Raw genomic sequence first — 14049 nt, 5'->3', positions numbered from 1 at the left:
GGAAGTCAAGACATTCATGTGTAGGGGGGAAAAAAAGAACCCAGAGAAAACAACTTAAAGAATTGAGAAGGACAGGGCAACATATTCTAATTTTAAATATACTGTAATTGTTAATAGTAGAGTTGATAGCTTCTTCCAGGATCTTTGAACACTTGTGGGATTTTTTTTTCTAAGAGAGCTAAAGAAATCTGAAACTCTTTAGAGCTACTGATCACCTTGTCAGTTTTGTGAAAAACATGGAAAAGGTGACAGAAAGGAACAGAGAGCTGTGTTCTCAGTAGGGATAATACAACGCTCACCAAAGCTTGTCAGTCTGTTTTGTTCTCTTGGCTTTGTTATTGCTTTGGCCTGGTAGGAGATTAGGTATATGAGAAGCATGCATTTTGAAACTCAGAATGTTGTAAGTAGTGAATAATAATGGCAACTGAAATGCAAATGGTCAGTTATTTGAATTTATAAGGTAGTGTTATGATAACCACAGGGTAACTCAACTGGTGTTGGCTGGATAGCCCCCAAAATTTCAGCCTCATATAATTATGGATTAGACAAAATTGTGTTGAAAAATAGGGTAGGAAATGCAAGTAACGTTTTTTGAGATTCTAATGTGCTAAGTGCACTGTGCTATGTGTTTTATGTAATTTTTTTCATTGAGTCATAATAACAAGTCAAAAGATAGACATTAATATCCTCATATTACAAAGAAAACAATTCCAGCAAATAAGTAAATTGGAAATATGAAAGCAGGTCTCTGGCTGGCTTCACATTCTGTATTCTTCTCACTAGTCATGATGCCCCAGTAGGTACATTGTGTATCCTATTTGCTTTTTCTCTGTCCTCCTCCATATTCTTTATGCTCACAGATATAACTGTTAATAGAACTCATTTTACAAATTTATAATGGGTAGAGTGTGTTAGTGAAAACTCATTTAAATATGTATTGGCTTTATTTGTCCTGAAACTGTGTAAATAAAGGTTGCACATATGATTTGCTTGTCGTTGAAAAAGATTAAGTAGAAAAATACCCAGTGTAACTTGATATTGTATTATAGATCTTAATTACTATAATTGAGCTGTCAATGGTGATGAAAAAGTGAATCAGAATTCCTATAACTTTTTCCCTAAAGCTTTCAGAGTATTAATAGAAATATTTTGTAGTTTTGTGCTAGTTTTTAGCTTTAGCAAAAGCCGTTCTGGTTGAATCTCAATTATTTTTCTTTACTAATCTTTATTCTCTAATTCTTAAGAAGGAATTCACCCCATGGGGACACCTGGGTGGTTCAGTCAGTTAAGCATCTGCTTTGGGCTCAGGTCCTGATCCCAAAGCCCTGGAATGAAGCTTCACGTTGGGCTCCCTGCTCAGTGGGGAGCCTGCTTCTCCCTTTCCCTCTGCTGCTCCACCTGCTTGTTCACCCTTTTTCTCTCTCTCCCTCCCTCTGTCAAATAAATAAAATCTAAAAAAAAAAAAAGGAATTCACTCCCTTGCTCTATACCCAAACTTCAAACTATGGAGGTTCATCAGAGCTTAGAGAACTAACAAGTAATTTGTGTTTAAACTAATACACTCTTCCATTCCCTACACTTTATCAGATATGGCTTTACATATTGTGATGATGATATTAACTTAGACATTATTAAAATGGCATTATTTCTCAGTAGCACAGTATTATTTACAATACTTTCTCCTATTACATAATGTTACCTTATTCTAGCAGATAACATAGGATGACAAAAGTTTGATAAAAAAAAGATGAAAACACAAGTATTTGTTATGATATAACATTTTTGCTTTCTATTTTGAGAAACAGATTGGGGTTGGCCCGAGGCTTTGTTTATAAAAGTACATGTAAGATTTTTTGGATTTTGGTTTTGCTTTTTGTTTTTTGTTTTTTAATGGAGCAAGTCAAGGACTTTTGCTTTTTGTAGTCCTGAAATAAGTATCATTTTTTAAGTGCAGGCAATCCTTGATTTATAAACACCTGACCTTAAAAGGGTTGTTTTTTATTTTGTTTTCTTTTGTTTTCATAAAATGACTGGCTTTCTATGTTCCATCATAGAAAGACTAATTTTTTTCATCTTGTATAACCAGAGTGTCAATTTTCTAAAACTGTTCTTGGTGCTAGAAATTTCTTTTACTTTTATCTTCTCTCCTTCTCATTGCTTTTGTCCTGTCTTTCACATCCAGCCCCCAATTTTATCCTACTGCCACCATCAACTTGGCAACCAGAAATGGCAAAGTCAGTTTTTTCCCATCCATATAAATCCTATCACTCTGTTTTATTGCCGCTAACCTAGTGATTCTCAGGTGATGATGATTCTTCCCTTCCCACTGCCCACCCAGAGGACTTTTGGCATGTTGGGTTATCATGGCTGGCAGAGTTGGAAAGAATTATGCTTTTGGTATCCAGTAAGTAGAGGCCAGGGATGCTGCCAATCATCCTGTAATGAATAGGACTACCCCTCATCTCTAACCAATGTCAGTAGTGCCAAGGAGGAGAACTTGTATTAGCTCTGTTTAAGGATCAGCTGTATGTTTTCTTCAACTCAATTTCTTCAGCTAAATTTAGATACCCCTCTTCCAAGCTTTTATAATACCTTATATAATATTTTTCCACATTTTTTAGCCTTTTCTTTATTGATCTTATCAACATGACTGAATACTTCTTGAGGGCAGAGGTTGTATATTCATATCAGTGTCCCTAATTTACGGTGTAATGTCAGGTACATAGTGAGAGCTCCATAGATGAATAATTACATGCATAAATAAGACAACGTAAATGTTGCTAGGTATGACATTTTTTGATATTGTCAAAAACGACAAAGCAAACCATAATGGCTACTCTTAATCTCACCTAAGAAAACCCAACCTCTCTTTTTTATTTTGAATCATGATTTATTTATCATAATGAAACATTCTAAAAAATATTTTAATATTTTTATTAAATAGACTTCTCCATTGCCTTCTGGCACTTCCAGAAACCTCCTCTTGCCTAATTCTGTCTTCCCCATCTCCACTCATTATTTATCTCATCAAAATATTAGTATATGAATCCTATCATCAATATATTTAGTTCCTAAAAATGTGGATCTGCCCACAGTTTTAAGACAGAATACTGACACTCCAGGATTTATTCATAAATGCTCTTTTTAAAAGCAGGCATGCCACAAATACCATGGTTGGTACAAACAGACCAGCTACAGTCAGCAATGCTTGTTCTAGGGAGATGTCCCAGATAAATTCTTACTTACTTTTGAGACACTTTGCTGTCATATCCTTGACGCATAGATTCTGAGTATTTAACCTGGCTGGTGATACCTGGCATCAGCACTTTCCTTTATAGCATGTTCTTACTTTGGCATGGCATTTGAGTTCCAGTCCCTTCTGTCTTACCATAGCTTCCTAATATGCTGTGCTCAAACCATGTTCAGCTGTCTCTCTCATTCCTTTTTTTTTTTTTTTTTTTTAATTTTTATTTATTTATGATAGTCACACAGGGAGAGAGAGAGGCAGAGACACAGGCAGAGGGAGAAGCAGGCTCCATGCACCGGGAGCCCGACGTGGGATTCGATCCCGGGTCTCCAGGATCGCGCCCTGGGCCAAAGGCAGGCGCCAGACCGCTGCGCCACCCAGGGATCCCTCTCTCTCATTCCTAATCTTCTGTTGCACATGCTGCTTGACACCCCCTATTCAGAACCTCTCCTCCTTCACATTCTTCAGTCTCAGTCAATACACATGCCACATTTTGGAAGCCTTTCCTTAAGACCCCAACATCGAGTGATATACCTTCTTTACATCCATAGCACCTTGTGCCTACACCTACATACTAATAATAGAAAGGCAGTTGCAATATTTGTCTTTCTTACTGACAGCAGAGTCTAGTGCTTTCAGGGCATTCCTAGTGCCTTGTATGCAAGTATGTATGTATGTATGGATCGATGTGTAATATTACATATTATATATGTAATAAGCATTGGTTATATGAGAATGGATGAAACAAAATACCTCTTCCAGCCTGCAAAAATTACACAAATCTGGTTAAACCTTTCTGCTAGGAAATGGAGATGAATCAGTCCAAATATTGAGAGTCTTTGGAGAAAATGGTACAAAGAGATAAACTTTATGCTCACTGGCAGGTTTACCAGCTTGATCAGAGGGCTACGCCTTTAGGTTTCATTAGCTTAACAAAAAGTTAAGCTAATGCTAACTTCACTGACTAGTACTTTAATGATGTGCCCATGGTTTTAATCAAGTGTTTTTACAAAGAATGTATTTTTGACAATATATTCAGTTGCCTCTGTACAGAGAAGGAACTCCCAAACCAGATGTGATTATGACAGGCACTTGTAGGTGTTGTACACCAAATTCGCCAAATCCAGCAATTTCATTTACTGGTTTTGGAAATAGTTTTTCTTCACCAAAGAGAGGAGGCAAGGAAATTATTTAAAACCTGGAAATAACCTGTTGCTTTGAAAGTTGTATAAATATTTTTTAGAATGTTTCATTATGATAAATAAATCATGATTCAAAATAAAAAAGAGAGGTTGGGTTTTCTTAGGTGAGATTAAGAGTAACCATTATGGTTTGCTTTGTTGTTTTTGACAATATCAAAATGTGAGACCTAGCAACATTTATTGTTTTCTCCTGAATCTACAGAGTCTGGATGAGCCTCCAATTTGAAATTTTTTGGATTAGCTTTATGCTTGAGGGTACTTGCCTGTATTTTGAACTTTGTAAAGCATCTAGAAACTTTTACCCATCCACTCAAGCATGAATCGGACTTCTGGACTGTAAATTCACATGTGGTTCTGCCACTTACCAGCTATGTGACTGTAGACAGGATACCTAACCTCTACGCCTTATTTTCCTCATTTGTAAAAAAGATCGTGTGTTTGGCACATATGATAATAAGTGGTTTTCATCATCATCTTCATTGTTGAAACCATATTAGAAATTCATTAGGTTAGGAAACTCTTTTCAGATACAATTTTCTTTCTTAAAAACACCTTAATAATACTAAGGCTATGTGTAAAAGCAGTAGTAGACAGTGACTCTACTACACAGACTTGAAAAGGGCTTATTGTAAGAGTGGGGAAAAAAAGATAGAAGGGGACTCTGAATAGCTAGGGAGTGCCCCCAGTGTCCTGGAGGAAGAGAAATCATCAGGAATTAGTCCTGACACTATTCTGTCTTGACCTCAGCTTTTGGTACTTTTCAGAATCTGAAAGCTGTCCCATAACCCTCCATTTCCCTCCTGGAACGGTCTTTGTCACGTGTCAGGAGTGGTTTTATCTCTCCCACCAAAAACAAGGGCACCCAATAATAGAGGCAGCAAAACTTGAAGGGCAGAATCTCTGGATCAGCTCTGCCGAGGACGAGGACTAGGTTAAGTACCTGTATTTTATACATGAGGAAACAAGAAGAGAAGCTAAGTAATTTGCACAAAATCACACTAGCTAGCAAGAGGAGGCACCAGGAGTACAAATGAACGATTGGATTTTAGAACTAGCTCTCTGAACCACCCGACTACTGCTTCCTCCTCTGATCAGTGGTTCTGTGGCCATGCCTACTCTCCCACAGTGGCCATCCTTCCTGGAGGTGCCCAGCTAAGACACGAACCTGAGGTCATGCTGATGGAGAATTTCCATGAGGGTTTCTCTTAAGACTGCAGAGTGGAGGGGCAACTGAGTGGCTCAATCCATTAAGTATCTGTCTTGGGCTCAGGTCATGATCCTAGGGTCCTGGGATTGAGCCCTACTTCAGGCTTCCTGCTCAGCAGGGAACCTGCTCCCCCTGCTCACGCTCTGTGTCTCTTTCAAATAATATATGTGCTGCCAAACTGACTACGTGTCTCTCTCAAATAAATAAGTAAAATCTTTGGGGACACCTGGGTGGCTAAGTGGTTGATCGTCTGCCTTCGACTCAGGGCGTCATCCCGGGGTCCTGGGATCAAGTCCTGCATCGGGCTCCGGTGGGAGCCTGCTTCTCCCTCTCTCTAGGTCTCTGCCTCTTCTGTCTCTCATGAATAAATAGATAAAATCTTTTAAAAACATACAGAGCAGAATCTTCACCTATAGCCTTTGTTCTGCATACAGATGGAGAAAAAAAGGGGTCATCTTTTGCATCCATAGCTACATTTGAGATACAGAAATTATATGTACTGCAGAGCCAGGAGACAACACCAGCATCTCCTAAAACTGCTTCCCATGGAGATGTATTTGACCATAGGCCTCCTTTTTTATTTTCCCTACCACAGAACCTGTTAACTTAGAAAGGAGAACTTTAAACTTTAGAGTTTGGAAATTACTTTTTTTGACATAAGATATTGATTTGTTGGTTGGTTGTTTGGCTGGTTGGTTTATAGAGCTAGCCTAAACATGATGATGCTGTAAAGCTTGAGAATTGTAGAACTTGGGCTGACCTCAGTCAAAATTCTATTTTGTGGGCAACCCAGGTGGCTCAGCGGTTTGGTGCCTGCCTTCATTCAGCCCAGGGTGTGATCCTGGAAACCCAGGATAGAGTCCCACATCGGGCTCCCTGCGTGGAGCCTGCTTCTCCCTCTGCCTGTGTCTGCGCCTCTCTCTCTCCCTCTCTCTGTGTGTCTCTCTCATGAATAAATAAAATATTTTTTTTTAAAAATTCTATTTTGTGCCGAGGTCTCTACCACCCTCCTACCCTCCTCAACTTTCTATTGAGGTGTAACCTAGATGTACAAAGTATGCAGCTCAATGAATTATCACATCTACTCAACACCCAGAAGACTCCCCCTGCCACACACACACACACACACACACGCGCGCGCGCACACGCACGTTTCCTAGAGCTGCCATAACAAAGTGCCACAAACTAGGTGGCTTGAAACAACAGAAATTTATTGTCTCGCAGTTCTGGAGGCTAGAAGTCTGAAAGCAAGGTGTCATCAGGGCCACACTCCTCTGAAATCCATAGAGGAATCCTTCCTGGCCTCTTGCTAGCTTCTAGTGGTTTGTAGGCAATCTTTGGCATTACTTGGCTTGCAGCTGTATCACTTCAGTCTCTGCCTCGTGGTCACATGGTACCTTTCTTCTCTGTGTCTGTCTTCACATGGTTTTTCTTCTAAGGACACCAGTCAGCTTGCCTTAGGGGACCACCCTACTCCAGTAGGACTTCATTTTAAGTAATTATATCTGTAATCACCCTATTTCCAAAAAAGGGTCACATTCTGAGGTACTGAGCTTAGGATTTCAATGTATCTTTTTTGGAAGGGGGACAGTTCAACCCAGACAATCCCGTGTTCCTCCTCAGTCAGTACAATATCCTCCTTCCCAAAGGTTACAGCAACATAAATTTAATAAGGAAAAAATAAGTATAAATTTTAAGAGCATTCAGAAAAAAATGAAGAGTTTTATAAATAAGAAGACTTTTTTTCCTAAATCATATCATTAAAAAAGTTTTAGGTTTGCATGTTTTTCTAAATGAATCCAAAAACAATTAGTCCAACTGGTTTGAATAAAGAAAACGAACAAACAGCCTTACAAACTAGTGGTTATAAACCTTTGCAGCTAGATGGTTTGACCAGTGAGTGAACAGAGGCTCAGAAGCATTTCTGTGACTTGTCCAAGGTCACACAGTCAGGAAAACCCAGTACCAATCAGCTATTGAACAAAACTCAAAGCAACCAGAGGACTTTTATTTTTAGGTGGTGATGTTTTAAGTTCTAATCTTGGGAAGAAATGCTGTTAGTCCTTAGGTCAAATTAACTAAGAAAACAGGAATTCCCATGTTGAACACAAAAGAGACATAGGGACATCAGAATTCTTTTGATTACTATGCAGTTGCTGCTGGATTTCAAGCACCATCTGAAACATCACTGGAAGACTCTGTGTGTAGGTAACTATGAAAGCAATTTTAAGGCAGATTTTTATTTAACTGCAAATGTACTTCACCAGCCTTCTCATTTCCCATAAAACATTTTATATCAAAGGCAATTTAAAAACTTTTTAAATTTATGTTTAGTAAAGAGGATAAACCAGTAACTAATATTTCAAACTTGCTGCTTGGTGCCATATTGAGTCCCAGAAATGACCTGGCATTTTGAAAGATTCTTCTTCAAAAGGATAATGAATACAATAATGTTTTCTTTCTTTCTTTTTCTAGCCAAGGACCCTTGTCATCCATTAGAGCGGTAATCAAGAGATGTAAGTTTGTTTTTTCCTGCTCTGTGATATTTTAAATGATGGTTTAGATTTCCAGCAAATGATTGTGTTTGATGAATCTTACAAATAATCCAACAAAAGTACCTTCTTTTTTCTCCTAAGGAATAATAAACCATTTCAGACAAGCAGCTAGTTTTTCAACTTTCTTTTCAATTTTCATTTATTGATAAGCTCATTCCTAAGAATAATATTTTTCTCTTACAGAACTAAATTATTTTTAAAAATGTGGATTATCTGGTCAATTTTTATGATTCAATATAAATTTATATAACCATCTTCTATAGGTAGAGACATCTGATGGGTATAAAAAAAACACACCCTACTGTCTTTGATTCATTTTCCTCCACAGTATTTTTATTTAACTGTATAAATGCCTGTGGAGATTGGCTCACTTCCACATACAAGTGCCTTAATAGAATTCTCTACAAAATGGTGCATAGTTTCAACCTCGCCTCTTGGTTAAAACTTGTTCTAGGTGCAGAATTTTAACTTTTTTTTTTTTAACAAAAGCCTCTGCAAAATTCCCTTTAGTTTTAGACAAACTAAATAGCACATGGATTACCTCCTGTTTTAAACTACGATAAGGAGGGGATTTTTTTTTTTTAACCAGCAAAGATGGATTTGTTCAAGAATAGCAGAGAATTGCTGTCTAAGACAAGCCACAGCAAAACCATAGGCAAGTCTGCAGAACAAAAGAGAGGAAAGCATTCTTTTAGAAAACTGGGCATTGGGAAGGCTGTTATAAACAAAAAGCCCACTGGAGTAAACTGGGGAGTTCAAAATATAGTGGCTTCTCACTGGCTGGGTTGTAATGGTCTCTCACTGGCTGAGATTTTGCTGGGGGAGAAGGAAAGCCCATCTTCCTCCTCATGGGATAGTAACACAGTGTCTGCTGAAGTCCATCCCTTCCTGTTGGATTTACAATTGGCTACAAGTGGTAGTGTGAGAGCTCTCCCTGCCAGCCTCTCAGCTCCATTCAAAATGAAGTTTTAGGGTTTTGTTTTGTTTTTTAAATGAAGTTTTTGAAAAGGAAGAGATTGTAGATGTTCTTTGTAGTATTTGAGCCGAGGTCAACACCCTGAGGACAAGGTATCCTATTTTTAGAAACATAATTCGTAATATTAGAATAAATTTAGGGTATCTACAGGTTGTGAAGAACATGCATTTGGGCCATTGCAGTGAAGATTTTGTAAGGTGGCAATACAGAAGGATATTCCACATTTCCCACATTTTATTTCTGTTGGTCATGGATTATAAAGCTGTGGGATTTCCACAGTGTGTGTTGAAGAAAATTCAGACATGAAAATGGAAAATTCATGCCTTAGAACCCTTTGAAGTAGGGGTGGTATGTGAGAAGATGGGGGGACACAGAGAAAATTTAAAAAGAAGATTAGGATCTGGAATTTAGGCAAGAATCTTTTGCTGGAAATATAATTTGGGGTAGTCAAGGTTATAGGCAAAAATAGGAGTACCTAAACATTTATAGAGAAAACGTAAAGCCAGAGAAGATGACAAAGGACAGAATCTTGGGAAATACTGATGTCTGAGGCTAAGCTCTGCCTTTGAGGTGCTGTAGGGCAAAAGATAAATGACCCCCAAAACACCTCTGCCCTGCTAAGGAGAAGAGACTGAGTCCTGTCGGCTGCCTTCTTGGATTTTAGGACCTCTTTGTGGGGGATTGTAATTTGTACCTGATTTCCCACAGATCCTCTAGGATGGAACTTGTTTACTTTACCGTGCCATCTACTCAAGGCTTTAAGGAGAAGGCAGCTAAGGTGGAGTGAACAAAAAAGAAAGGCTGAAAAATAATGATCAGAAAACTAGAAAAACCAGGAGACAGCTGTGTGTTAGAGGTTAAGGGAGGGGAGGTTTTTTCTAAAAGAATAAGTGAACCACAAATAGCTCTAAATACTGCAGCAAGGACAATCCAAAGATGGCTGAGAATAGGTTATTGTACGTGGCCTTCAGGAGGCCAGTGCTGACCTCTGAGAGAGCAGTTGCAGTAGAACATTGACTCTGGAAGCCACATGTCAATTTGAGACATGAATGGAATTTGTGGAAGTTGGGACAGCTGGGTTGGCTACTCTTTTATGACATTTGATGATAAACAGAAGAAGGAAGGGCTGAGGAGTATCAAGCAGAGAGGAGATTTGACGTACTCTTAGACTGTTCAGGTTGAGGAAGCTTGGAGACGTTTGTAGACAGCAGGGAAGGAATGTGTATAGGGGGATCAGACTGGCACATAAAAAGAGGAAATTGCTGAAATAGGGCCCTAGCTGAGAGGAAGGAGATGAAACAAAGGGAAAACTTGCTTTGACGTATCTTTTTCAAAAAAACAAAAACTAAGTTGTCTTTTAATTCTTAAATATCAGTTACTTTGTGTACACTCAAAGAAATATTTGTTAGTTGTTTTATTCCTGTACATTTAGGCAAGAAGGCCAAAGATCTCATGTGATGCTGTGTAAATACAGAATGAAGAATAATTGTGTTATCCCCTTCTGTTTTACACTTTTTGTCCATTCTGTTAAAAAAAAAAGTTGTAAACAATTTTTCACCTACCCAACCCAGTGAAATGTTTGTTTTACTATCCCATACTTAGTCATCTTTCTTCAGGAAGGAGAAAGACTTCATCACATTTTAAAAGCAATATTCCTTTACTGGTTGCATTTTAAATTCTTCCATAATGATACTGGTTCCAATCAAGCCTTGAGGTCCTTCTTTTTGCAGTCATTCTCGTGAGCCCCAACTATTACGGGTAAAGATCTTGAAGGTATTATAATGGGATTATATCTGGAATTTCATGCTTTTCGTTTCATTAACTTTTCAAGAGAAAATTATTCTCTGAAATTCAGGGTCAGCTAATACTCATTGTCTCCTATTGTGAGTCAGCAACTGTTCACACACATTATAAAACAGTGCTCTCTGCCTGGTAGATGTTAACCCCATTTTACAGATGGTAGGGTCACTGAATCTCAGATTAAATGGCTTCACGAGGTAGATGTAGGATGTGACTCTAGACTGCCTGACTACAAGGTCATTGAGCTTTCAACTCCATGGATGTTCTTGTTATGTCAAACATGTCTAACTCATACCCAGTCTCAAGCAGATGTTAGTGAGTTATTTTTATTATTATGATTTTCATTGGCAAGGTGATACTCCAGCAAAGATGCGGATAATACAGTAATCCTTCTGTATGTTTATTTCTTGTGATCATCATTTAATCAATAATTTTGAGTTATTTAGAATCAGGATTAACATCCAGCTCTCTGTGTCCCAGCCTCTTCATCTATAATGTTGGAGTAAGATGATCACTGAGGGTCCTTCGGTGCTTATGATCCTGTTGGAATTTAGGAGGATTCTTTATTAGTGCTAATATTGCAAATCCAGATCTCAGTCTCTTATGAACAGCTGAGTATGAATTTATTTTGTACTTAGAATTTAACCACATGAACTAGAAAAGTTTGAGGATAATTCTGTGGAATGATAGGATAACTTTAATTGTGGCCTTAGTCCAAAATGCACAAAGGACTAGCTAGCAATTTGTGGCAGGGGTTAAAAGGAACATGTTGGTCTGTATGAGCATCAGTGGCAAATTCGATTGTCATGGCAACACCCACACTGAATCTGTTCTGGGAAAGTAAGAATGAGAGTAATAGTTGAGAAATTAGCAGGAAGAGTATGAGATGCTGTATGAAAATCTAAGGTGTTTCTAGCTACTAAACTTGCTTAATACTCCCAGAAAGAGCCAGTTATTCTATAAGGATCAAGAAAGAAAAGAGATTTCATAGATGAGAGAATGTGAGGGGAAAAAACCTCAAAGCAGGAGACAGGAAAGCAGTGATTCTCAAAGGACATGGAGGAGATCCACAAGTAAGGTTGGGAGACCCTCTCTCCCTCATTCTGCTACTTCCAAAGCAGGAGTACCCCTCTGCTAACCAGGACACTCTTGTTACTAACCGCCTCTGGTGTTAAGGGGCAGAATCAAGTGTGAAAGCCAGTGATTTAAGAGAATGTAAATTGACTACCAGATTACCTTTTAAGTCCTGTATTCATACTTTAAAATTAATCCCTATTAAGTAGCGAATTGATTTTGCAAAATGGTTTTTAGGTTTGGGGGGTAGTTTGCAATGTTGTCAGAAACTATAGGTAGATTTGTTTTTACTGGGGTTATGTGGGTGAATGTCCGGGTCTGTACAGATGTATCTTTGCCGCAACCTATTTCTTTACTCTCTGAAACTGTGGTGCATCAACTTTCCTTTTCTGTCAAAGTGTGCAGATTGGGTGAAAACAGTGGCATTGCAGAACAGTCTTGTTCCTGAATTCCTTTTAAAGCATAGGCAACTGGTTCACTCTTTTTTTTCCCTCCCTTTCTTCTTCTATAACCCCTTCTTTTTTTCCCTTAGCACTCATGAATAGTGCACAGCAAAAATGCCCCGTGGAAGAGGTATGTTTGTGACAATAACATGATATCTTTTAATAGTGTTTGTGTCTGCTGATTCTGGCTTTCGTGATGGTGGTGATGTGATTGTAGCATACTTGGTGAGCCTCTCTTTGATATAATGAAACCATTCTTACGAATCAGATGCACCTCTCAGAGCTTGAGCCTCTCAGTCTTCTTTTATTCCAGTACACAAAATGCACCTCAGCTTGGTTTAGCTCATGATAAAAATGTTACAAATCAGCAAATAGTATGAATATAAGACTCGTGATACAGTTATGCCAGCCTAGCACAGGTTCAACTGTCACAGCTCCAACTCCAGCCTAGATGCCATTGCCACCTCCCACCTCCACCCCTGCATCCCAGCTTGTTTAGAGAGAATCAGAAGTTAATAAGAGGAAGAAAGAAAAGATTCATACTGTCAGCCTTTACAAGTCAGAAGAACTGAAAGAGTACTAAAAAGATCTGAAGGCGACTGGTAGAAGTAGTTTATATCTGAAATAAATTCCTCTTTGTATGTGTTTCTTTACAGTATAGTACTTGAATATTTTCTTAAAATTATTGTTAGAATATGCTTCTTAAAAACAGGAATAATATTCTCCATTACACATATATATAATATGTGACACCACATGTGACATTTTCCAGATCTTATAATTAAGATTTGATTTAATTTAAAAATAAATTTGGAAAAAGTTTGAACTATCTAGCCTTTTGAGTTTGAGGCTTGAAGGAAGAGTCAGCACTGCAAATACAGTAATATGTGCTATAAACATGTTTATAAAAGTGTCGTGAACAGTTTTGGCATTTGTCGTTATCTTTGAACTTAATAAAACAACTTAAAGGTTGTAAAATTCCAGACAAAAAAAATAGCAAATAGATAAAAATGTGACCCCTCTCACTTTCTTTACAATAGAGTTGTAAACAAACATGGCAAAAGCAGTCATATGGATTAAAATAGATACTTAAAATTTTTTCTGCCCGTTGCAATTTTGTGTCTTTGTCGTAATGCTCTTACCAGGCAATTTGTATTTAATAGCTATCTTCTTTTCTCTTTTCATTCTTCAAATTATTTTCAGAACCATGGAATGTGCTTTGGGGAATTTTTGAAGTCTATTTTTTCTTGTGCAATTCAGATATATAACTAAAATTAATTTTATGCCATATAAAAAGATCGTTTTGATTTGCTTTTCTACTTATGGATGTTAAAATGCATACAACCTCTATGATTTCAAGTATAAGCTAACTTTTTCCAATAACATACCCTATAAAAAATTTAAATCTTTATTGAATGTACTGATTTTGTACTATACCAGTTTATTCTTTCTTCTTTAGCTTCTCGGACTTCTTTTCAGAGTGAGCTTCATCGAGAAAGGAGGTATGGTAATAACAGAGGTCATATATTCTGCTAATAATGAAGT

General features: G+C 37.8%; 1 protein-coding gene across 15 annotated transcripts in view; it reads left to right on the top strand.

The window, feature by feature from the left end:
• SH3D19 (SH3 domain containing 19) overlaps positions 1-14049 on the top strand; it is a 180053-nt gene that overhangs the window by 113527 nt on the left and 52477 nt on the right. For 9 of the 15 annotated variants that reach the window (XR_003133125.3, XM_025439141.3, XM_049094211.1 and 6 more), the window contains 2 exons: positions 8132-8172; positions 13964-14006. Coding sequence is in view for 10 of the 15 variants with exons in the window: in XM_025439141.3 (XP_025294926.2) it covers positions 8132-8172; positions 13964-14006 (84 nt within the window). In the remaining 5 variants the exon portion in view is untranslated. Of the gene's footprint in view, positions 1-8131; positions 8173-12593; positions 12635-13963; positions 14007-14049 lie in introns of all 15 variants that reach the window. The other 6 variants (XM_049094206.1, XM_049094205.1, XM_049094207.1 and 3 more) reach the window with 1 other exon arrangement.

This window comes from Canis lupus, chromosome 15 (assembly GCF_003254725.2).
Source record: "Canis lupus dingo isolate Sandy chromosome 15, ASM325472v2, whole genome shotgun sequence".
Classification (NCBI taxonomy): domain Eukaryota; kingdom Metazoa; phylum Chordata; class Mammalia; order Carnivora; family Canidae; genus Canis; species Canis lupus.
Note: the sequence above shows the minus strand (reverse complement) of the source record. Positions and strands in the feature narration are given on the sequence as shown.